We start from the raw sequence: 26264 nt of genomic DNA, 5'->3' as shown, positions 1-26264 counted from the left end.
TTGTTCATTTTTTTAATTCCATATTTTACTTCATTAAATATTTCATATATACTTTTATTATGTGATAGTAACTCCAATATCTGAAGCTCTTGGTATGTTAGCCTTTTCTTTCTGCTAACTCTTACTCCATAGTGGATTGTTTACTGTGTATTTGGTGATCTTTAACTGGGACATCATGGACAATTTTGGGACCTAAAATGATCATGCTTTCCGCAGGAGAATATTCATATTTACTTCTCCTAAGTGTCAAGGGGCACCAGCAACCCTGTAAGTCCTGGTTCCCTGCCCCTAAATGCTGACTTTGGCTTCTGTCCTCAGTAGAGTCTCCACAGGTCCCACTTCAGCTCATTCAGGGGACCAGAGAATTCAGAGGCTTCCCTGCGATTCAGGTGAGAAATGATGGCTTTACCCAGAGTAGTGGCAATAAAAATAAGCATAAGGGTATGAATCCAAGTTAGTGGAGTAACTGCTTATTAACCTGTGCCCCTTTATTTGGCAGTATTTTATAATCACACACAAAAATATGTGTTTGACGACAAACTTTCATTAGCTTCTAATTTCTCTTCCATTGTTCATATGTTAGATTTGCAAAAAGTGAAAAGTCTGATAATATCCAGTGTGGTCAAATGTGTAAGGACATGGATACTTTCATATACCACTGATGGAAGGTAAATTGAAATGGCATTTTTAAAGGGCAATTTGGTCAAATCCCGTCAACATGTTAAATGCACATACAAATTTCTTTGTTAGGAATTTCTCTAAAAGACACCCATAAAATTTATACCAAGATGTATTAAAAGGATGTCCAACATGTTACTGTATGTTTAAAAAATTGACCACAATCTAAATAACTATCTGCAGAGGATTGGTTAACTAAATCAAGATTCATCTATATAATGGAATACTGTTTTGTTTTTTCCACAAAGAGAGAAGGCTAAGATGGAAAGATAGCCCCAATAATTTAAGTGTAGAAAGCAAAATGCAGAATGATGTGTATAGGAAGATTGCATTCATAAAAAAAATTTAACAGCCAAATAAAAAAAACATTTACATTTATATGCAGAGATTGGCGTGAATGCATTTTCTGGGAGGATGCACAAGAAACTTAAAATGATTCACTTTGGAGGGAGCAACAAGGGCTTCAGGGTGGAAAGCAACTTTCACTTTTCATTTTACACCTTTTTTATACATTTTGAAAATTCTGCTGCAAGCCACATATTGTTTTGTTTGAAGAGTTTAGCCTGTTTTTATTGGACTCTTCTTGATTAGGGCACCACTTTCCCTGGTTATTACCTCTTCTGTTTGTGCCATTTCATTATTTCCTCAGATTCTTCCTTCAAAGACTTCCTTCAAAGTCCCTCCAGTCCTAAAAGGCCAGCCTTCCTCAAAGATTTCCAAAATCCATTATTAATTTAAAAATATAGATTCCATATAATATACATAGTATGGTCCTATTTTTTTCATATATATATATATATATGAAAACATATATATATATATGAAAAAATATACATATATATGAAAACATATATATATATAAATGTTTCCCTGATAGCTCAGTTGATAAAGAATCCACCTGCAATGCAGGAGACCCTGGTTCAATTCCTGAGTCAAGACAATCCGCTGGAGAAGGAATAGGCTACCCACTCCAGTATTCTTGGGCTTCCCTTGTGGCTCAGATAGTAAAGAATCTGCCTGTAATTCAGGAGACCTGGGTTCGATCCCTGGATTGGGAAAATTCCCTGGAGAAGGGAAAGGATACCCACTCCAGTATTCTGGCCTGGAGAATTCCATGGACTGTATAGTCCATGGGGTCCCAAAGAGTAGGACACGATTGAGTGACTTTCATTTTCACTTCACTTTCATATATATATTTTGAATATGCATACATGTGTGTGAAAAGAAAAGTCTAGGAAGATTTAGGACATGGAAACAACCTAGATGTCCATCAGCAGATGAATGGATAAGAAAGCTGTGGTACATATACACAATGGAGTATTACTCAGCCATTAAAAAGAATACATTTGAATCAGTTCTAATGAGGTGGACGAAACTGGAGCCTATTATACAGAGTGAAGTAAGCCAGAAAGAAAAACACCAATACAGTATACTAACGCATATATATGGAATTTAGAAAGATGGTAACAATAACCCTGTGTACGAGACAGCAAAAGAGACACTGATGTATAGAACAGTCTTATGGACTCTGTGGGAGAGGGAGAGGGTGGAAAGATTTGGGAGAATGGCATTGAAACATGTATAATATCATGTATGAAACGAGTCGCCAGTCCAGGTTCGATGCACGATACTGGATGCCTGGGGCTGGTGCACTGGGACGACCCAGAGGGATGGTATGGGGAAGGAGGAGGGAGGAGGGTTCAGGATGGGGAACACATGTATACCTGTGGTGGATTCATTTCGATATTTGGCAAAACGAATACAATATTGTAAAGTTTAAAAATAAAATAAAATTAAAAAAAAAAAGAAAGAAAAACGTATTGTGCGCCTGCTGTGGGCCAGATATTGTGGTAGAGGATCAAAGGGGACCAGGGTCCCTGTGCTCAGCTCTCTTGACAACCCAGACTCTAGAATTCAGGGAGTCACCTGTGTACCAGCAGGGTAATGGCAGTGTGCTCTGTGTGAGGTGATGTGGGTGAGCTTGTACATCACCTTCATGCTTTTCTGTATCTTCTGTTTATTTATCTATTTATTTTTTGCCCTGTGTATGGCATGGAAGAACTTATATAAAAATAATAATTAAGCCATAAAACGCAATCTATCTATCCCTTTGGTCTTGTCTCTCTTCTCCAAACCCCTACACTCGTCAGTGCAATCACTGAGACATTGATGCTAAAGCTTGTTTTGTATCTGGATATCAAATGTAAGTGGGTGTCCCGTGTTGTATCTGCGTACACAACCTGCTCTCAGCGCTTCTGCATCTCCGGCAGGGATGGGTGGGGGTGGGGGCTCCTTGGCCCTTGCCTGCCCCTTCCAGCAGGGCGGCTTGCCCTGGGACTCTGCCTCTGTCTAACTTGACCTCTGTCCTCCGCCCATGTATGTGCTGTGGACAGGTGTGTGGCCAAGCCAGCTCCTCATGACTGGCTCTTCCTGGATGTCCTGTTGGCTTCTTAAATGACACACGCCCAAAATGGAACTCTCCCCAGGCCCCCTTCTCAGGAATGGACTCCCAGACCCCAGTTTCCCGGCTGAGAACCCACACAGACACACTCCCTCCTCCCTGTCTTCACCCCACATCTCAGCCGCCCTGGCACCTCCTCCTGAGAACCCCTCTTCCCCAGCCTCACCTTCGTGCTGGGATTTGAGGTGGTCTCCCACGGGTCACTGTGAGCCGCCCCACCACCACTGCATACACTCGACCATCCTGACCACAAGCCCGCAGAGCCTTAGCGCTTCGGTCCCTAGCCGCTGTCACTGTGAGCCACCAACAGCAGTTGGCCATATCTGATTCTCCTGTCCTATAATAGGGTCAACCTTTCTCTCCAAATCAACTAACTCATTTTCACTTATTTTAAAAATTAATCTATCCTTGTATGCTTTAGCCTCGTGCTAACAAAATTCCAGGCTGGATGTGTCAGTTATCGAGCTGAATCGAAATAAGACAGGTAAACTTCAAAGGTAAACTGTCCATCACCTACCCCTGTGCCACCCAGGTGGGCACAGTGCCCTTGGGAAAGCATGCCTTTCAGAATGCCCACTGGCTCTCCTCCCGCCCCCACGAGGCTTCCTCACACCCCCAGAGTGAGGGCGGGCAATCCTCCATGCAGCTCCTGCTGCTCCCTGCCTCTCCCTCTCCTGCCCGCTGGCTCTGGCTCGGCTCCGTGTGCTCTCTGCTGCTCTCTGCTTGGGGACTAATGACTTCCTGCTCAGCCGGCTTGCTTTTCACACCTCCCCACCCCTCCAGCCTCTGCCCAGGGCCCATTACGGCCCTCTCCACCCATCAAGCCGCTCCTGCTCCAAGACTCTCAAGGAGCACAGAGGCGGCAAGGCTCCTCTTAGCAGACCGGACCAGAACACCCACCTCTGTCTCCCGAGTGCAGAACATCAGGCCGTGTGCCCCCTTGTCAAAGCACCTTTGCTATCCCGTGGTCAGGCACTTGGTAGGTGCAATGTGGCACAGAGACCTGGGCCTGTGTGTGAACTTGGAAGGACCGTGGGGTTTGCAGGGAACACAGTTGGTTTGGATTTGGGGCCTTTCCACCCACCGACTCGTGTGACAGAAGTTAGACACTCTCAGACACTCCTTTTTGGAACCTCTGTTTCCTCGTATGTAGAATGTGGGCAACCCCAAGACCTACCCCAAAGGCTTGCTGTGAGGACCCCACAGATAAATAAACGTGGGTTCTGCAGACTCTAGAGCTACAGGAAACCTGTGTCTTGTCAGTATGGTAACTAGACGCCCAAAATTTAATCCACTGTGGTCACACAGTTAGCCTGACTGTGTCCCCTGGGTGAGCTGCGAGCTCCCTCCCCGGGATGCCTCCCTGGGATGTGAACCCTTGATCCAGGGTGGCAAGGAAAGGTGAGAATTACAAGCCTGTTTACTTAACATTTAAGAAGCCAGCCCATTTCCTGCACCTTGCCTGCAACACTTAAGCCAATATTTACATCTTTGGGATTCTATTTGTATGGTAATTTAAAAATAGGGTTTGGACTTACAGCTCACCTTTCTCCTGAAACTCCAAAAGCACTTTAATTTTCTAGACAGTAAAATAATGCAGTAATTAAATATTACCATTTCTTTTAAAAAAATAAAATCTAGTAATGCCTAACAAAATGGGTTTTTCAAAACATGATGTAGGTTTTCCCACAAAACTACACTCTCGGGAAATTCCTGATTTTGAATGTATGGAAGAGACCATGAACTCCATCTCAACACAATGTAAGAAAAATTGACTTGTTAAATTGCAATAATTTTCTTGCATTTAAAATCTCCATGCTTCCCAGCGTAGCTGACCCAAAGGCCCTCCCATGCGCGTCTTTGGGGAAAGGCCGAGAGGAGCTGGGATGGTTTGTTTGATTGTTTATGAAGCTTCCCGGACCCCTTTCTCACGGTTCCAAATTGGAGCGTTTGCTCTGCCTTGCAAACTTCTTCCAAAGGAGGCCAAGCTTGGTGACCCCGTTACCCTCGCCCTTGGGTCTCCAAATGCGTTCTTGGTAGGACTGGAGCCCAAGATTCCCCCACGTGGAAGAAGGCATGGGCCCCGGAGCCGGCCTTCCAAGGGCTCCTCCACCAGCGCCAAGGTGGGCGGAGAGAGGCCCTGGCCCTCGGCTGAACGCCGAGGCTGGAGGAGACGGTGCTGGGTTTCAACCGAGGCCGCCCAACCGCCCCAACCAAAGTTCAAGAGGGCCCCCTTGTGGACACTTCCAAGAACAGCCCCGTACGTGGTATACTTCCCCAACGCCGGGGGCTGCGACCCGGGACCCCCCCACACCTCCGGACCGCTCTCAGACCCAAAGGCACTCAAGAGGCGACCAACAGTCTCCAATCCTCTCTCTTAGAAACCTAAGTATTTCTGTGAGACAAGAGGATTCTTGGCCCCTCCAGGCAAGACCTGGTGGACAACCAAGCTTCCCAAGGTGCCTCCCCAAGGTGCCTCCCCAAGGTCCCTTCTGAGCCTCTTTGCGGGAGTCTTCACGGCGAGGACACAACATCTTCTTTCTTACTGAACGTGTCAAAGCCTTGTGATTGCCTTGCCAAATTCCTGTCCTATGGAACAATGGAACCTTCAGTCTTCTGCCAGGAGAGCGAACAAGGATGCAATGCAACTGGAGACTTCTAGACACACGTTCTGTTTCGCAAACACGGACTTGTAACTACAGCCCTCAGGGCAGCACTAGAATGCTCGGTGGGACCCAGGCAGGTTCAGAAGCCAGCAGAGACCTCACACTCCAGCACAGCACCCCACCCCCACGCCACTTGTTACTCCCCTCAAAGCATAGGGCTGGTATCTGTGGAGAGTATCGACCAAATTTGGTATCTGCTGCATGCATGCCCAGTCATGTCCGACTCTTTGTGACCCCATAGACTGTAGCCTGCCAGGCTCCTCTGTCTCTGGGATTCTCCAGGCAAGATCACCGAATTGCCATTTCTTCCTCCAGGGGATCTTCCCAACCCAGGGATGGGATTCACATCTCTTATGTCTCCTGCATTGGCAGGTGGGTTCTTTACCATTATCAGCACCTGGGAAGACCCTTCGCTCCCCACTGCAGTCACCCAGCGGTGGCTGGGACAACCCCACCCTAGAGGCTCTGGGCCAAATGTCAGGCGTTCTCCTCCTGGGGTCATCAGCCACTCTTCCCTGAGAGAAGGCAGGTGCTGATGAGGCTGAAGCAGGAAATTTGGTATAAATTATGAATATCTACAGGGCCAACGTGCAGATCTGGGAACACAGGCACTCAAGTTGAGCTCAGGAGGACATGTGTCCAAGACACCAGAACATCTGGGTGAAAAGGGAAAAGCTCCCATGAATCACCCGGACGCCTCGGCTGCTTGGAAGCAGCTGGACCTTGGCTGGGAATTCCTAGTTTTCATCCGGGTGGAAGACCCGGCCAGAGAGAGGAGTGATTAGCATTATCATGGGGCTCAGGGAGTTTTGATGGGAACGGTTTTAGTACTGGAACATTCCTAAGCAAACAAACAAATTTAAAAAAAAAAAAAAAAAACCTGGCTGATGAGCCAGGCCTGGTGGGCCAGACTCTGTCTCCCAAATCCCCCCTTCCCTTCCCATCCCATAAGCCCTGCATTTTCTCTCCGCTTAGCAGGAAACGCTCAACACAGGCCTTGGGGAGAGATCTACGTGGTCAGCCAGTCCCCTCGACAACATGTTTTCAATTTTGGAAACACAAGCATAATAAAACAGTTGCCTTCTCCAAGCAGCACCTATAACGTCCACCTTTTCCACCGATCCCTTGGTCCAGCCCAAACTGGAACTTTTCATGCAAAACAGGGGAGACAGTGACAAACCAAGCTACGTTCCTTCCACAGCCTTTCAACACACTGACATCTGAGTCTGAGGCCCTCCTGCATCTCAGAAGCTCAGAATCTGTTTTCCTAGGCATGCGGTCCCTCCAGAATTTCTGCTCCCTCAGGAGGGACCATGTCCTGAGGGAGCAGAAAGTTGCTCGCTCAACTCACCAACTCTCCAAACTCACCATGCAAAGGCAGGCACACTTCTCAGTCCCGGGAAGCTGCAGGGCTGGGGAAGCAGAGTGTCCTTTTTCTAGAGCATGCCATTTCTGAGTTTCCCAAAAATACAAAGTCTGTCCTGTCCAGTCCCTCCCCCGCAACGCCCCTTCCCTCTGGCCTTGAAGGCAAAGACCCTCGGATCAGATGGATAATGAGATTCAATTACGGCCAAATGAGGGCCATATGAGGGGTGTGAGGGCTGGCCGTCCACACCAGAGGGGGAAGTTTAGGCTCCTTAGAATTCAAAGTTTATGTTCATATTTCTGTGACTTGCTGGTACCGGCACCGCATGTCAATCTGTGACCTTCTCAGGGGAGTTTAAACGGAAACCCTGCGTGGCTTTTGTGCCGTGGCCGCCTTGCAAAGCACGTCTTCTGCTGTAGCGACGCGGTGACGGCTGCCATCTCAACAGCCGGATTCCGAAGCTTGTTGGCCAAACGTCCCCTGTGTGCCGTTGCACGCCAGCATTTCTCAGAGTGTAAAGGGCGGCCGCCTCTAATCAAGAGAGGTTATTTTGGGGTGGGGATTTTTATTGAAAATGTGCGTAAGCTTCCAAGTACAGACATTCTAGGTGAATTACCTCAAGCTCAGGATTTTGAAATAAACCAGAGGGTTTCAGAATTTTTTTTTTTTTAAGCAAGAGAACACTTTTTTCAAAGCAGATCTTAATTAGCCTCCCAGGACATAAACCAGAGCAAAGGGTGGGGGGCCTTCGTGGGCTGAAAAAGGCCGGGGTCCCACTCACTGGGTCTCCCCTTCTCTCCTGAAAAAAACATCTCTGGTTTTTGGAAACCAGCTTGAAAACCTCTGATACAGTGAAATCTGATGCAGACATCTCTGTACTATCCAGTACAGAAGGGGCCCCTGAGCCCCTGAAATGGGACCCGTCTAAACTGAGCTGTGCTGGAGTGTATATGCACACCCGACTTCGAAGACTTGTGTTTGAAAGAGCGTATAAAATATCTCACTGCTAGTTTTTGTATTTATACATGTTGAATTTACTACAGACACTTTTGGGTCTGGATAAAATATTGTTAAAATTAATTGCACCTGCTACTGTTTGGCTTTTTATAATGTGTGACTCACAGTATGTGTCTATTGAGCAGTGCTGTGGAGCCAGGCTGGAGCCTGCCCTGGGATGAAGAACCATATCAGGGTCCTAGTTTTGCGGGGCAGGCCCCAAGGATCAAAAAGGCTTTAAAGCCAAGGAGCTAGCATCAGGTGCTTATGCCAGATTTGACCCATCCTCAAAACTTTCGGCAGGACTTGAGGCTCAGACTTAAATCTCCCTTTGACTACTTGTCTTTCCTTTCTCCCTACTTGGATAAACCAGGGTTCCCTTCCTGCTGGGAACTCCCTTACTTATTATCCTTCTACCCTCAGCCAGATTCTTAGTGATCCCAACAGCTGCAAGCCTTCTTTTTCCTCACTTCCATTTCAAGCCTGACCCTATTAGCCACACACATGATGGAAATCACCAGCCAGTTTTTTAGGAGGGGAAGCCCCAAGGGATGGGCGAAGTATCAACAAGGAATTTATGGGCATTGATCTCATGGAGCATGAGTCATTCATTCATCCATTCAACTAAAAGCAGCGACCACGACTAGCATTTACTGAGTGCTAACTATGTGAAGGCATTGTCCTAAGTGGTGTCCATGTCTTGACACAACAGATCGTTAGCATCCACTGGACACTGTCCTAAGGGGCTGGGGAGTCGGCAGGGAACAAGAGAGATAAGGGCCTGTCCTCATGGAAAGGAGGGAGAAAGAAAAGAGGAAATAAAGGACGAAAAGAAAGAAAGAGGAGAGGGAGGGAGGGCAGGAGGAGAAAGAGAGAAAGAAAAGAGGGAGGGAGGGAAGGAAGGAAGGAAAAAGAAGAGAGAGACTTGGGGTGTCTGGAGTGACACCTCACTAGCAGTGAGCACCCAGCACCCAGATCTTGGTTTCTAAATACCATTCTCCAATAAAAGGAACCAGGACACCTTGGAGAAATACGTACATAATGAGCCTAGAAGATCTAGTGCCAGAAAGTGAGGACATGCTAAAACAAATAAATAACAAATGCATTTAGAAAGGACCCAGGAAGTAAGTCGATAGTGCTCCTGAGGGCCACAGGGATAATTTGAGCTACAGACTAAATAATGATAGCAATGGATTGTAACCTGTAAAACAAATATCGCTGAGTTCACACTAATACAAATAATAATCGAATAAAGAGATAAGCAAGGAGGAGAGAGCATGCTTCTTTATAGCACAATCCCAGTTAATAGATTCAGAAAGAAGGGTGGAACTAGCAAATGACCATTTGGAAAACACCACAGTTATAACTTGTAAGTAAGAATCATCACTGGTCATCAATAGATGCTAAAGTTAGCAGGGGGAGTATAATGGCAAACAAGATATTTGCATGATCTCTAAGTATATCCCCATAAGATAATTATTAATTACAAAGAGGAAAATAGTCATTTAGCAGATGCCTCCTTAAGTGAGTGGTCAAAGTTAATATCACCAGTGCTTCCTCAAGCAATGCACTGAGAAGGGCACAAAATCACTTCTTTGGGGTTTGGGCCCAAACCATGTAAACTGAATGTAATCATGAAGAAATATCCAAAAATCCTAAATTGAAGAACACACTTCAAAATAACTGGCCAGTACTCTTCAAAAGTGTCAAGTTTATGAAAAACAAAGACTCAAGAAGCATTTCTGATTGAAGGACTAAAGAGACCTTACTGTGGACTGCGACTGCAGCCATGAATTTAAAAGACACTTGCTCCTTAGAAGAAAAGCTATGACAAACCTAGACAGCATATTAGAAAGCAGAGACATCACTTTGCTGACAAAGGTCCAAGTAGTCAAAGCTATGGTTTTTCCCTGAGTCATGTACAGAAGTGAGAGTTGAACCATAAAGAAAGTTGAGGGCTGAAGAATTGATGCTTTCAAACTGTGGTGCTGGAGAAGACTCTTGAGAGTCCCCTGCACAGCAAGGAGATCAAACAAGTCAATCTTAAAGGAAATCAACTTTGCATATTCATTGGAGGGACTGAGGCTGAAGCCAAAGCTCCAATACTTTGGTCACCTGATGTGAAAAGATGACTCGTTAGAAAAGACCCTTATCCTGGGCAAGATTGAAGGCAAAAGGAGAAGGGGGTGATAGAGGATCAGATGGTTAGATAGCATCACTGACTCAATGGACATGAATCTGAGTAAATTCCAGGAGATAGTGAAGGATAGGGAAGCCTGGTGTGCTGCAGTCCGTGGGGTCGCAAAAAGTTGGACGTGACTGAGCGACTGAACAACAACAAAAAGACGTAACAACTAAATGTGATGTCTGATCCTGCATTGGATTCTGGACCAGAAAGGAAACATTACTGGGACAACTGGTAATATCTGCATAGAATCTGTAGGTTAGGTCATAACATGGGATCAATGTTAATTTCTTGGTTTTGACCATTGTACTATGTCTATGCAAGATGGTAACCTTTGGGGAAATCAGGGCTAGTAGAGCTCTTTCTACTGCTTCAGCAATATTTTTGTAAGGTATGAAATGATCTCAACTTGCAAAGTCAAAAAATAAAAGTAAATTAACAATAGTAAGCAGGTAAGTAATTGAGAGAGGTGATGAGTGCTGTACAGGTGAGAAGAGAGGTAGAAAAGAGCAAAAGGGAAGGTTTGATGTCAGCCTGCCAGGAATTCCAATTATGCTGAGGCCGCAGCAAGCGGAGAGCACCCAGCTCAAAACAGAGGGAGGATGCTCTGGCCAAGAAATAGCTCTGCAACGGCCCCGAGGCGGGAGAGTCTTTGCTGCTCATCCCCAGGAACACACAGTGGAGAAGTATGGTGGGGGCTTACGGATGGCCTTGGAAGACAGCCAATTTTGAAGGGCCCTGGAGATCCTAAGGAAAAGCATGGAATGCTACTTCAAGTGTATTAGGAAGTTTTTGGCCATTGTGTAAATTTCCTTTGAGACACTTATGATTCTTTGAAATTACAATCCATAGTGGGTCTCCTTGATTAATGCCAGCCTCCCCGAGAGAACAGGAACTCTGGCCATCACGTGCTCCCTTACAAAGCATGTAACGGCCATGCAAAGTTCATGGTAGGGGAGGGGAGAGAGAAGAGAATGGACAAAGGGTATGGTCCTGGGAGGCCTGGGTGGCTTGGTATGGGTTGTGAATTGAATTGTGTCCCTAAAAAGATGGTACCAGTAAATGTGACCTTATTTGGAAAAAGGTCTCTGCTGATATAGATGCAGTCGTACTGGATAAAGGTGGACCCGAACCCAGTGACTGATGTCTTTATAAAAGAGGAGAGGGAGGTTTGGCTACAAAGACATAGACACATAGAGAACAGACAGTCATGTGAAGACAGGGAAAGAGTAAAATGATACACTTAAAAGCCATGGATGCCCTGGGCCCCCAGAAGCTGGAAGAGGCAGGAAGGACCCTCCCTTGGAACGTCCAGAGAGAGGCAGCCCTGCCCACACCTTGATTTCAGACTTCTGGTCTCCAGACTGTGAAAGAATAAAGTCCTGCCATTTTCAGTCTCGTAGTTTGCTGTCCTTGGTCATGAAGGCTCCAGAATGCACAGCCATGTTGGGAAGAGAGGCGATAACCTTGGCCTCTGCCATTCTGTGCACCCCTTCGGGCTACTGACCACATCTACATATTAAATAGTTGCTTATTAAATATCATTTACGTAAAGTGTTACTTAATTTTTAAAAAAATCCAATGCAGACCAAACCCCTTTTAAAACTCAGTCTTATCTTTGTGGGCTGTGAAAGCCTGATTTTGCTACAGTAACAGCCGCTGCTTTTTAACACCCTCTAAAATCGATGTATAACCACTGGAATAAGAAATGCTCACCACTGCACCTAAAATCACCTGGCACACCTCCCAGAACCTCGGAACAAGCCAATTAGGATAGAAAAAAAAAAGCGAGTGTTTTTCTTTTGCTTTTTGCCCCCAACAGAAAGATATCTGAAGACCTGATATTTCTCCATCTGCTCTGGCTACGAACCGCACGCCTTCCCTCCCCCGCCCCCTCCCCTATTGATCCAGACCCACGTGTCTCATGATCTTTGAAGAAAACAGGACGGTGCACCTGGGTATAAACCGGCTCCCAAGACTCCATTTTTCATCTGGAAAATGAAGATAATCACGTCCACCTAACAGAAGTGTTGTGAACAGCAGATAAGAAAAGGGCACATATTTTTTATTTTAAGAAATACCCCCGAATAGGCCAATCCACCGAGACAGAAAGCAGATTAGTGGCTGCAAGGGTTTGAGAGGAGAGAGGCGTGGAGAGTGACTGCTAATGTGTGCAGGGCTTCCTTTTGGGGTGATGAAAAGATTCTGGAACTCGACAGAGCTGATGTTTGCGTGACCTGGTGAACATCTTAAATGCCACTGAATTTTAATCGTATGCTTTAAAGTGGTTAAAATGGTAATGTTTATGTTAGGTGTATTTTACCCTATTTTATTTGTTAATTGAATATGAAGCACCTGCCTGGGGCAGCCAACTCTCCATCCTCTGAACCTCAGTTTCCTTGTCTGCAAAATGGGGGCACAGACGGAACCTGGGCCATGGGAGGTCTTGCAGATGGTCCGTAGGAATGGCCGGCACATGTAGGCACTCCATCAGGGTGCTGACCGGCTGCCTCCTGGGTGCTTATGGGGTGAGACCACCTCTTGAGACCACAAAGTACCAGTGCTCAAGACAGGCTCCGAAGTCGTCTTCTCCACTAAGGCCCCAGGCAGGCTCCACGTGATGTCTGCGGTGCAGCCCACTGCTGGCATTCTGACTCACAATCACACAACAGGCTGGAGCACATCAGATCTGAAACCCCAGTAGTCTGGTCTGAGCAATTGGACGCTCCGGATTTCATTCTGCAGGTAATTTCAACGACACGATCTAATTTCAAATGTCCTGCTCTATGAGTGCAAAAGCAGCATAATTTTTAATTAGTGGGTAAACAGTAAATAATGGATGGCGGCAAGTGGACACCACTGTTAATTAAAAATCCATGGTTGATAAAAATCAATTTGGCCCACGCATTTAACTCCGTCTATCAGGTCCCTGAGAAAAGTCGTGCAAGCCAGCCCATGGCACCATCTGCTTTCCGCCGTGGTTTCCTGAGCCCAGACTTTTCTAGGGGAGAAGAGAGGGAGAGAGAGAAAAGAAAATCTATAAGCAGCCTCCAAAGCTGGGACTGGAAGCATTTCACGAGTTCATTTCTCATCGGTTGGTTTCATTTTTTGTAACCTTGAAGTTGAAGCTCCAGCCAGGAGGCAGTATCACGCTCCACTCTGAGCTTTTTACCAAGAAGGGCTCCATTTTGTGTTTCGTGTGTACATGTTCTGAATACGGTGAGATCCCACCATATCTCATCATCTCCTGAATTAATTAAATCCCAAATTTTCGCAGAAAAACAAGACAAACTAAAAGACACTTAGTGGGAAGATGGTATCTGAGGATTCATGTCAAAATACAAAACGTTTTTGGTGTCCAAAAAAAAAAAACTAAAATTTTTTTTTTTTAAAGTTGAAAAAAAAAAAAAACAGCATGTTGTGAACCCAACGTCTTCTTGGGAGCTCAAGAAGAAGGTGTGAAGCGTGGATACCCTGGCGTGTGTATTTCAGCTCCAGACTCCCAATCAGCTTTGCTGGGCGTTTGGCCCAACTCAGGCGCCTCAGCGTCCTGGCTCTGGTCCCCAAAAGACTAGATGTGCCCGAGTGAGCACAGAACTACTCTTTCAAGCCTCTCCTTGCATGGAGTTACTCTGAGGAGTGGCCCTGACAGCCCTTGGGGTAATCCAAGTGCCCCCTGTCCCTGGGGACACCGCAGCGCTGGTGCACCAGCTGTCTGTCTCCATCTGTCTTATTTGGCTGATTGAAGTCCACAAATCAGGTGTAGGGCACAGCAGGAACATACAAGGACCCAGTGCTGCAGCAGCATTTTCACTCATTCATTCCTTCAACCCCTTCCCCTGCCTGTGATTCAAAAGGAGCCACGGTTAAGCTGACAGGCCAGAGCCCACGGCCTGGCTCCAAGCCCGGCTCCATCCCCTGGGGCAGGCCAGGCCTGGGGCCAGCTGAGCCCAGTTCACTGAGCCCTTGGCTCTGCCCATCATGGGAAGTCGAGACTAACACCATTCCCTAGGGTCATCGCGATGGTGAGCTAACGTGTAAAAATATTTATAAAATAACATAATAAAGATGTCCAGAGTCGGTACCCAGCTAAGAGGGGCTGCTGCCGCCTCGTGTCGTCGTCACCATCAGCGTCATTCCAGCTTTCTCAGCCAGTCCCATGGGAACCCAAGAGTCTCCCAGGGAGACCCCAGACCTCTGGCAGGCCAAGGGGGAGCAGAGAGCTTGGGGGCCCCAGAAGACTGCTGTGAAGGGGCAAGGAGGGGACCCCAAGCCTCCCGGCCCGAGCACCTTTCCTGAACCTGGTGTGGTGTAGGGGGAAACACCCTAGGAAGGCTGGCGATGGAGTGGGGCCAGCGGGTTGCAGCAGCTATAACATTTGGACGCTGCTACCACCAAGCTTACAGCCTCCCGCATCTGGGCCACGTCAAGCCCGCCTCTCTGAGTGGGGATGACAGTTTCCAGGGGAGTTGCTGCTCTTTAGCAGATGAAGGCCCTGGTGCTCTCACCTCCGGGCCGCTCCTAGAAGTGAAGATCTGGCCAGGCCTGTCTGGTCTCCACCAGATGATCATATCTGGCAGGGGAGGGAGGGGTCCCTGAAGAGGGTGGGGGGCCCTCTTCCATGAGGCCTCTGAGTCCCCCACCCCCAACCCCACCCCCACCGCCCCTCTGATGGCCTTGTGCTTCAGCCCGGGTCCTACCACACACATCCTGAGCATCACTGTGTACCCCAGTGCCTTCCTGGTCCACCCATGTGGGGATGGACAATGCCTGGGCCTGGCACCACCGAGAGACCACGAAGGGAGTGGCCGAGAGGGGCAGGTGCAGGTCTGGCTGCTCCAGGGGGCAGAGGTCAAGCTGAACCTGGGCTCGTAAGGGAGAGGATGGCAGTCCCACTGTCCGGCTTCTCTGTCTGGGTCCTGGCGGCCTCCTGCCCCTGGTGCAGGGCCTTTTCACAGCCGCCCAGTGGCACTTGGCCACAGGAGGAGGTGCAGGTGGGCACAGACTCTTGCCTAGCTCTCTGCTGCACCCTGAGCCAGGAGGGGGGTGCCAGTCAGCTAGAGAACTAGGGTGTGCCCAGATCGCTGACCTGGGTCTGTCTGCTTTGCAGCCCGCACTTCAGAGGCAGCTGGGATGGCAGGGGCGGGCCATCTGCACTGGGAACCAAGCTGCCAGCAGCCCCTGCCCAACAGAGCCCTGGTCACTGCGCTGCTGCCCCCACGCCTGGACGGGCCCTGGATCTCCACTGGGTAAGACCTGAGGGTCATACTGAGCACAGGCCCGTGGGCCGGGAGACCTCACCCTGAACCTCCGTGTTCACATCTGTGAAACGGGCACAATTCATCTGGTTGTCCAGAGGCTGCCCAGGCATGGGCTTGCTTGTCACCCTCCCCAGAGTGAGCCTAGGAGGCCAGAAGGAGCCATCCACCCAATTCTCCCTTTCACCTGATAGTCTCACCTGACATTTCTGAGGCCCACTGCTGCTCTGAGGGGTGGGCTTAGCGCTCTGCCCTCACTGGTGGGGCAGCCAGGAGAGTCCTCCCCGCTAGGGTCAGAGAGAAGGCAGGCAGCGTCCTCACCCACCATCCCCTTGGGCCAGTCCCACTCTGGGGTCAAGGACTGGACTTTGCACGTCCTCCATGCACCTCCTGAGGTCAGGGGGAAATTCCACTGCCAAACATCTGCTAGCAGCTCCCTGGGGTGGGTGGGGACTTGACATCTGCAAAGTTGCTCTGGATGCATTCCCAGGCTCTGCCCCCACCTTTCACAGGCCAGGTGGGATTCAGGCATCACTGGCCAGGGTCAGTGTGAGACAGAACATGGGGAGGAAGGGGGCTGGCTGCAGGCTGTTCTTGCCCTGGGACAATAGCATTCCAGATAGTTCTAGAAGCTTCTAGTATTTTCTTCCTAGAAAGTCCTCCATTGTACCCTTCAGATAGGGTCTGTTGCTTTCTGGGAGCAGCATAGGGAAGGACCCAGAGTCTGAGAACCACGAGGACATCTAGTGCGACCTGCTACCTTCCCTTGGGCAAATCTCCCCACGCTGGAGTGTGAGTCACTTCTCTCTGTGTTTAACTACCACCTGTACTGATTCTTACAGGTGGTAGTTCTTCTTACGATTCTTCTTAAGAAGAATCTTTATGATTTCCTTACGATTCTTCTTTAAACCAACTTGCTTTTGTTGGTGTAAATATATTCATGTATTTTTACAGCTTTATTGGGGGATAATTGGTACACTGTACACATTTACAGTACTGTGATTATGTTTCAAAGGAAATGTCGTATCACTATGGATATGGAGAGCTGAGCCACTTGCCATAAATAGGAGGTAACCCTAAAAAGAAAGTCTGAAAACGAAACAACATCATTAGGTTCTCACCCGAGTCTCTCACTGCCTGCCTGAGGCCCCGATTCTGTTTGCTTTGGGAGAAAGGGGAGGTTGGTATTAAAGACATAGGATAGAAAGAAAAGGCTGGTGAGAACTTTTCTCCTGCTCCAGCAGCCCCAGTACGAAAGATACTGAGAAAATAACAGTCCAGGTACTGCCTATTTGTGGGGGGACTCGTCCACCGTCCACCCCAGCTGAGCCCCCACGGGAAAGTCCCAGATGCTCCCTGGCCCCAGCCCAGGATGTGACAGGGTCCAGGAGTCCTGTTTTCATCACCGGCAGAATAAGGCCTGAGGACCAGGGCTGGCTTTGTAAATAAAGCTTTACTGGCACACAACCACACCCATTACATACAGTACTGTCTCTGGCCACTTTGGCTCCAAGACCACAATCTTGAGTAACTGCAACAAAGACCACCTGGCCACAAAGACAAAATAGTTATAGTCTGACCCTCTCCATGAAAAGTGTGCTGACCCCCCCGGTTTAGACCAACAAGTCTGTCACAGACTTGGATGAAACCTGGTTTGGGGTGGGGGGGCAGTGGTGGTCAGCTTGGCAAATGGGGAGACAATGTAAGTGCTCATCATTCATAAGTCACTCAATGAGGACCAGGGTTGGGGGATCCAGTGTGTGCCTGGTCCTGGAGCAGGTGCCAGGAATCCACCGGGGAAAGAATAGGCAGGACCCTGCCTCCTGGAGCTCAGAGCACAGGGTTCCCCACACAAAGCAAAGGAGCCCACATTTCTTAAACCCCTCCCAGGTGCCGTCACTGCGCTGGTTGCTTCCTGGGAGCCCGGCCTGTGGATCTGATGCCTGAGTCCAGAGGAAGAAGCTGGGCATCATCCCGGGTCACACTCCTCATGAGGGACTGAAATGGAATTTGAACCAGGGGCCTCTGGCTGCAAAGCCTGTGTGTTTCCTGGACCAATGGGAATCCCTGGGGGACCCAGGCCAGAAAGGGGGAGATGTCGGCTGAAAAAGGTGCTTAGGACCGAATGGAAGGAAAGCTTCTGTTGAGACCATAAGGCAAAAGGGGAAGGCCCCCAGCATGCAGGGTGGGGCTGAGGGCAGCTGGGGGAACTGAGCCTGCAGGCCTGAGAGGAAGGCTGAGGGAGGTGGAGCCCGGAGCTGCCCTGGGCTTCACCATGCACGAGCCCAGCTCACTGCCCAGCACTCTTCTCCCTCTGCCCCGCAGCTGCGAGGTGCGCCCGGGACCCGAGTTCCTCATCCGCTCCTATACTTTCTACCCCAACCGCCTGTTCCGCGCCTACCAGTTCTTCTACCGGGACCCCTCGTGCAGCGAGCCCACCCACTCGCTGCTCATCAAGGGCAGGGTGCGCCTGCGCCGGGCCTCCTGGGTCACCCGCGGCGCCACGGAGGCCGACTACCATCTGCACAAGGTGGGCGTCGTCTTCCACAGCCGCCGCGCCCTGCTTGACGTGGCCAGGCGCCTGGACCACAGTAAGGCGGGCCGGGACTGCGCGCACCGCCTGCCCCCGGCGCGGGCCTGGCTGTCCGGGGCCCTGTACGAGCTGCTGGGCGCCGGGGCTGAGCGTGACTGCGCGGCCGCCCTGGGCTTCACCATGCACGAGCTCAGCCTGGTGCGCGTGCAGCGCCGCTTGCAGCCCGAGCCCCGGGCCGCGCCTCGCCTGGTGGAGGAGCTCTACCTGGGGGACATCCACACCGAGCGGGCCGAGAGGCGGCACTACCGGCCCACCGGCTACCAGCGTCCGCTGCAGAGCGCCCTGGTGAGTCTGGGGTCCAGGGAGGGTGAGTTCTGAGAGCCTGTGGGGCCTCTCCCTGCCTGGAGCCCTCTTTCCCCGCGACTCCAACCCCACACTGGTCTGCCGGCCTCAGGACCTTTGCACATGCTCTTCCCTCTGCTTGAGGCCTTTCCTCAGGTCTGGAGAGGACTGGCTTTTTCCAGCAGGAACTCCTGGGTTGCCTTCTTGAGTGTGGCCCTCCTGGACTCTAGAGGGTTCTTTCCTGCCCCTGCTGGGACGGTGCAGGTCCCTGTCTCTCAGGTCTCTGCTCAGTTGTCCCCTCCCATCCCCACTCTGCACACACTCAGGGCTGCACTGAATTTGCAGTTGACTGCCTTGCCCCAGCAGCACTGGATCCTCTGCAAGGGGGAAGCCCTCTGCTCCTCTGTGTCCCCACCCAGAGCCCAGGGGCTGGCACACTTGCTGGGCCCATAAACGTTGCTATATGAACTGGGGGGTTGGGGGGCACTGAAGCCACAGGGCTACAGGGCTTTGCTGCCCGCTCTCACAATTGGAAGAATTTTTAATTCTTTTGAGTTTACGTTGAGGTTAGTAAAAATGAAGTCAAGGTTAGGATGCTGGGTTAAGAATGTCTGTAAGAGATACCCAAGGGATATTTTTCAAAAGTGAAAATTGTTCAGGTATCCTTATCAGGTGTTCTTTGAACCCACAGGCAACCCTCACACATTCAGCGTGTATTGAGTGCCTGCTGTATACTAGACACTTAAGGAATTAAATCAAATGAGGCGAAGCATCCACTGTGTATTGGGGGTGGGGGTGGCGGGAGGCAGGGGCACCCTCTGCTCTCTCTCCTTCTCCCTCTTCCCTCCTCCCAACTCAGGATCTGGGAGGAAGCACAATAATAAGTTCTCGCAATCAGAAAATTAGCCCGAGTTCTTTTCATGACCTCGAAACAATTCTCTGTTTGCCAGCCAATGTTCCAGGCCGCTCTGATGTCCATCCTTCTCAGAGCAGAGCAAGTGCTGGTGGTGGGGTGGTTACTGGCACCCATCACCTCATTAGGAGGGCAGTCTGCTCCAGACACAGAGAGGAAGGACCCCAAGGTGTGGAGGATGACACCGTCCCTGGGGCCACACACTCTTGCCCTTCTGTTGCCTGACCACCCAGGGTACCCATGCAATCTGCAGCATGATTGTGAAGCAGGACACACGTGCATGGGAGCCTGGGCCGGCAGGCCAGATGTGCAGACATTAAATTAAACGTCTTCTCACCAACTGCCCCCCTCCCCATAGAAAAAGAAAAAGGAAGATAATTTCAAAGATGGATACACTGCAGATAGACTCCCAAGTAACGAATTAGTCATTACCTTAAGCTCTCTGGGTCCCAAGCCTTGCCCACAACCCAAACCAGATGGTAAATATGAACATTTTTAGAAGTTAATTTAAAGCCAATTTGATCCCCAAATTCATTGCCTGGATATAGAGTCCTAATCGACCAAAATCATCTAAGCCTGGTGTCACCTCTAGGGGTTAATTAGAAACTGTTCTGTGTTGTTGGTATAACTTTATGTAACAAGCTTAAATCAGAAGGCGTTTGGCTTGCACACAAGTGTGAATTCTGCTGGCCAGAGTCTTGTGTATTAACACATGCAACTCCGGACCTGTGCACAGTGATGCCCGGGAAGGCTTTTTGAGGGAGATGGGTATTTCCTTCCAGCCTCTTCCAGAGCACCGGAGAAGGAAATGCTCTCTCTCCCCCTCTCTCAGCTTCCAGTCGTGCTTGTTCTCCATTTGTCTCTGCCATTGCAGAAGACTGGTTGCCCCAGATCATCAGCCAGCATCCCCAGATAGCCTGTATGCAGAAGATATCCTTTGAGGGAGAAAGGCAGCCCAGAGATTATTTTGATATAATACATTATGTCCTGTCCATACACATTAGTGTAACAACAATTGGAATGTGGGTTAAAATGCCTAAATTAGAGGAGACTCTTATCAGCCAGCACTCCAATTACCAGCACTCCAGCTAACTACCCAGCTTTCTTGCTTCTTTGTTATAAACACTTCTGTAGCCATTTATTTAGCAGTGCCAAGTGCCTTCAGGTCCTCTGGGTCAAAATCCCCCAAAACAAAAAGAATATCATTTTCTGTATGATAGAAGTAGAATTCCGGGCAAGTGTAGGTTCATCATAGAAATAAATAAGAAAAAAAAAAGTTCTCACTCATCCAATATTTCCTTTCTAAATCAGAACTCCCAAATGCCCCTTGTTTGGCAGGAGACTCACCCAGCAGCAATCTGTGGAAATATGTTTTTTTGTTTTTTGGTTTTTTTTGGCAAGAAAAAAAAATTGGATCTGTTTTCCCAGCTGGACCCTCAAGAAGCATTTCCCTTCCTGGCCCTGTTGTATGCCCTTGGCCCTGAGTCCCCTTCTGGAGCAGCTAAAGCTAGAGATGCTTGCTTTGACAAGAGGCTGTTCCAGGACATTTACCTTTCAGAATGATGCTCTCAACTAAATTCTGGGCAGCAGCTCCCTTTAAAAAAAAAAAGAAGTCAGTATCTTGTTTCTTCTTGGCCTGGACTGAGCTTTTTCACTCCAAAAGCAGACTGACTCCTCCCACGCAATTTGGTTCAGCATCTGCTTCCTGTTGACGTGTTTTACTGTAAACCCAACTCATGAGAATTTATAAGGCAGAGGCAACTGTAAATAAGGCCAAAGCGCGAGGAAAACAAACCCACAGCCTCAGACAACTGAGGACCGTGCCCTCACGTGACAGTGCAGTGGGGACTGGGTTTCCAGTTCTAAACAACACAGGAATGAACATCTTTGTGTCTCATCACTTTGCCAACTTTTCAGCCACACCTCAGCACAGACCCTTAGCAAGCAGGTCTGGGGGCATGAGAATTTTAGCGGCTCTAAAGTAACAGCGCGTGGAATGCGCTCAGCACAGCTCTTGGCCCTTAAGAAGCACCTAACAAAGAATGAGTTGGGAGTGAAGGGAGTAACTACAGGCAAGAAGGATAATAAATGTTAATGGTCAGATTTTAGGACCAAGCAGGCCAGGTATGGGAAAGGACACCTCCTTTCAAATCCCAGGATACAAGTTCCATCTCTCCTTCCTTCCTTCACCCAATACACCTGCTGTGAACAGGAACCTTGCGCGGCTGGGGGTATAACAGCCAGGGAGAGACGGTCTGGCTCTCTGGAGCTTACTGTCCAATGAAGGGGTAGGGGCGGAGAGAAGAGGAAAGAGGGGATGGTGCATCTCTGAGGGCCACCATCCAAGGCGAGGTCAGAAGAGGTCTCTCTGAGGCTGGTCTCTGAGCTGAGACTTAGAGGTTGGGAAGAGGGCAGTCAGGCCACGTGTTGGGGCGGAGGGGAAGGTGGGGTCCAGGTGGAAGCAGCAGCAGGTGCAAAGGCCTAGAGGATGGAGGAGCTGACAGAGGTTCAAGAAGAGTGAAGTGACCATGGGGCTGGAGGCAGGAATGAAGGAAGTGATGGGTGCGGGGGCGGTGGGTGGGATTACAAGCCAGCCCACTCCAGGCACACCCTGGCACCCCACCTCTGATGTCACCCCCTTCCCCTTTGTCTCTGCCAGCACCATGCCCACCCCTGTCCAGCCTGCAGCCTCATCGCCCGCTCTGACGAGCACCACCCACCCGTGCTGCCCCCTCAGGCGGCCCTGCCTCTGCGCCTGGGCGGCCACTGGGTCAGCCCCGGGTGCGAGGTACGCCCCGCCGTGCTCTTCCTCACCAGGCTCTTCACCTTCCACGGTCACAACCGATCCTGGGAAGGATATTACCACCACTTCTCAGACCCCACCTGCCGGCAGCCCACCTTCACTGTCTATGCGGCCGGCCACTATACCAAGGGCACACCATCTGTCAAGGTTCGAGGTGGCACTGAGCTGGTGTTCCAGGTCACAAGGGCCCGCGTCACCCCCATGGACCGGGTCACCACGGCCATGCTCAACTTCTCTGAACCGAGCAGCTGCGGGGGCCCGGGGGCTTGGGCCCTGGGAGCTGAGCGTGACATCACTGCCACCAATGGGTGCCTGCCACTGGGCATCAGGCTGCCCCACGTGGAGTATGAGCTGTTCAGGATGGAGCGGGACCCCCTTGGGCAAAGCCTGCTCTTCATTGGACAAAGGCCCACCGACGGCTCGAGTCCCGACACTCCGGAGAAGCGGCCCACCTCCTATCAAGCACCCCTGGTGCTCTGTGACAGCGTGACCTGGGGCTTCTCCCCGCAGCACGGGGCTCGGCTGCAGACGCCTGTCCGCGGTGGGACACCATGTCCCCACGTGGCCCCTCTCCCTGTCCTACTCCTGGTCCTCAGGCCGGCCTTCTTCCAGTGGTTGTGAAATAGGTATATACTTCCAGCTGGTGCCTCAGGACACTCGTCTGGCCCGTGGACTCCCTCCTGGCCATAGACTCCTACACCCATGGCTGTCCTGGACAGTGATACAGCCTGGCTGCGTCAGCTCAGCACCTGCAGGGTCTGCACCACGGCCAGCAACTTAAGTCACGACCACAAACTCAGGCCTGGCAGCAAAGTCACCTGCTCCGAGTTTCTACATGCTCACTCTGATTTTCCTGGGTAGTCCGAGGAGTGGACTACGCCCATCTCCCTGCCCGATGGTGCCTCAGTTCTCTCCTGGAGCCCCAGGATTCAGTGAACTGGGAACATGGTTCTCCGCGTGCATGCTGCCACAGTTCTCCTGAGTCTGTGGGTTGCTGTTTAAAGATTATTAATTTGCATTTAGCAATACCAACTCAAAACCAAGCCATGAATTAAAGATGCTGCTTCGGGCTTTCAGCACAACTCAGCTCGCCGGCAGGGGCTCGTCTCTCTTTGGGGGCAACTCGGCTTTCTTGAGTTGTGACTGCTGGCGTTTGTCTGCGCCCGCCTGTGCTTCTGCGAGTCAGGCCTCAAGCTGTCAACAGCATGTGCAGAGAAATTGAGCCCTCCTGGGCCAGGGAGCAAATCAAGGCGGCCCCATCTGAGCCTAGAAGCTCGGCCTCCCTTGCCCACCCCGTACGCCAGTGCGTGGAGGTAGCGGCCGGGGCCAGGTCTTTGGAGGAAAGCAGTGTTTCCAGCCTTTGGAAAGTAATTAATACTAATGACAGCGGTAACACTAACGTGCTCTGTAATTAGGCCTGCACTGGCATCCTCTGTTTTCAAGATTCCCTGTGCTTGGCTGACAAGGAGGGAGAGAAACCTCCGGTGCATCTCTGGGACCATCCGAGGGTCACTGGGCTGCCCAGCAGTGTCTGGAGGATGAGCTGGAGAGCCACACCGTGCCCAGCCTGCCTGCTGCAGTGCTGCTGTGCCCATGCTCTCAGTTCAGAGGGAGCTGTCATCATGGTGGGGACAGGCTGTGCCTCTCCAGGGACCCTGCCTGTGTTCCCAGGGCCTCGTCTGTACACCGCGAAATTAACTGGCCTCCTGGTGGGCTCAAGGGTTTCCGGGACGCTGTGCTGATGAGTCACACCCTCCTTCCTCTGCCTGAATCCTAGAATCCTATCTATCTATGGCTCTTATCGCAGATCTTGAACAATTGTCTGTGAGGCTAATGATGCTTTCAGAGGGAGGCCCTTGTCCTCTGTTCAACAGTGTGGGGTTCAATCAGTCTGCTGAAATTGCTAACTTATCTACCCATTCTTCTTTATAAAAAAAAAAAAAAAAAACCACCAAGTTAATATTCTCTATAGGTCTCAGAGAGCTATGAGTGTTCCTGGCATATTTACCAAAGTACAAGAAATAATTAGATTATTTACAGTCTCAGACTGCATCACGGTGGGGGTTGCGTGTGTCTGTGTTCCTGGTGGGGATGAGGGTGGGTGGCGGGAACATGTCCATGGCTGAGCAAGTCTTGTATCCGAGGCTTGAGGCAGCCATACTGCCATTTATCATCAAATTTGAATCTTTTAATAAAATTAAACAGCCTGAAAAATGTTCCTGCTGGTTATTAAAGTCAACCAAGGGGATTATGGTTCTAAAGAAAGGAAGTGAAGTATCTTGTGGAGAACATGTGAAAGAGAATAAAACCAGTGGAGGTGAACCCTAGCTCTCTCTGTGTTGCTCCTTCAGTTCACACCACTGCCCTGTGCTAATTAAAGCTCTCCAGGGGCTTCCAGCACACACAGAATAAAATCCCAGGTCTGGACATACCACTGGCTACCCTGGCTGCCCTGGGTGTGCTTCTGTCTCCTGACCACGCCAAGCTGTTTCGTGCCCCAGGACCTTTGCACGTGTCATTGTTGCCACCCGGTGCCTCCTCCCCCAGATCACAGAGATGCGACTCCTTTCATTCACATCTCAGACTGCGTGCCACCTCCTTGGGGAAGCCACATGAATATTCCACCCCCCACCCCCAAGGCAGCCTCCATTTCCTGCTCTCCTCTCTATCCACCCCATCACTCTGCTTTATGTTCCTTATAATGCTTGCTGATCACTGTCAGATTTATCCATGTTTATTCTCTGCCTCGAGGGAAGGACTGAATCAGTCACCGGGATCTTTTCCAACTGGTACAGCCATACCTGGTGCTCAGTAGCACCGGGATGCATATGGTTGGGTGAACCAAGGCTAGTGATCGCAGTTAACCTTCACCAGCAAAGAAGGCACTGCCACGTGCCTGGTGAGGCATCCCATGAGGGGGGCACCCCACAGTGTAGAGTGGGACTCTGCAACTAGCAGAGAGAACCCAGGCTTGGAGGAGAGAGGGATCAGCCCCAGGCCCCCACAGCTGAGCCCCAAGAGCCTGAGTGCAGAGCTTCTGACTCGTGGCGTCCTACTGGGGCACCGGTTCCTGGCAGGGGTGGGAGTCATGACTGTGTTTGAAGAAAGCAGTTCAGGGCTGCTTTGGAGGACATGACTGAGCCTCCCCTAATTAGGAAGCCTATGCTGAGGAAGAGAGAAGGTTCCTGGCCCCAGGGACGAGATGGAAGCACCCTCCCATCCTGGGCTTCCTGGTTCTGGAACATTCGATGTGTGTGTGCTAAGTTGCTTCAGTCGTGTCTGACACTTTGCGACCCTAGGGACCATAGCCCATCAGGCTCCTCTGTCCATGGGATTCTCCAGGCAAGAATACTGGAGTGGGTTGCTATGCTCTCCTCCAGGGGATCTTCCTGACCCAGGGATCGAATCCACATCTCCTGCGTTGGCAGATGGGTTCTTTACCATTAGCATCACCTGGGAAAGCCCACTCATTGCTGACAGAAAGTTCCAGGCTCTTTTCTCCAGGGCAAGAAGCCAAGCTTCCCAGACTCTGGGCTCCAGTGAGGGGTGGGTTTCTACCCAGAGGACTGAGGGGACTCTTCCAGGGCTGGGGACCCACCTTATCATTATGTCTGGACCTTCCACAGAGAACTCAAGATAGCTTTAATCAGAAGAGGGGAAAGTAAAGCCAACAGTTCTCATTCAAAACAAAACAAAATTAATGTTCTCCATTGTATGTTCAGTCACGTTTTAAAAAAAAAACCTGTGCAGTTTATAATTTCATAGCACAGGCTCCCAGGAGGGTAAATGAGCTTTTTTCTTTTTTAATAAAAAGTTTAAATTGTCTACAGCTCTCAGAGGCCTATTAACTAACAGATGCTGATTATCAACAGAAGTTATTTCTTTGCTTTCTCTAAACGAATGTGCTCAGTCTCCCAGCGGTGCAGCTGGCCTGAGCCACGCAGCTCAAGGTGACGCAGTGGCTCTGGTCCCTGGGGCCCGTGACGCAGCCGGGAGCGGGGAGGGGCAGAGCCTCCGGCCGCAGGGAGGGACTAACATCAGTGCCAGCCCGGCCTGGACCCCC

At 50.1% G+C, this 26264-nt stretch overlaps 1 protein-coding gene across 1 annotated transcript in view; it reads left to right on the top strand.

The window, feature by feature from the left end:
* Positions 1-24528, top strand: part of APCDD1L (APC down-regulated 1 like) — a 49856-nt gene extending 25328 nt beyond the window's left edge. Inside the window, exons 2-4 of the mRNA XM_086330943.1 lie at positions 15463-15601; positions 17936-18488; positions 22058-24528. Of these exons, the coding sequence (XP_086187069.1) occupies positions 15463-15601; positions 17936-18488; positions 22058-22822 (1457 nt within the window). The 3' untranslated portion in view covers positions 22823-24528. The remainder of the gene's footprint in view (positions 1-15462; positions 15602-17935; positions 18489-22057) is intronic.
* Positions 24529-26264: the final 1736 nt, after the last annotated feature.

This window comes from Bos grunniens, chromosome 13 (assembly GCF_055505025.1).
Source record: "Bos grunniens cultivar Pamir isolate PY7600 chromosome 13, Bosgru_T2T1.0, whole genome shotgun sequence".
NCBI lineage: Eukaryota > Metazoa > Chordata > Mammalia > Artiodactyla > Bovidae > Bos > Bos grunniens.
The sequence above is the reverse complement of the archived record's forward strand: the minus strand, read 5'-3'. Positions and strand labels throughout refer to the sequence as shown.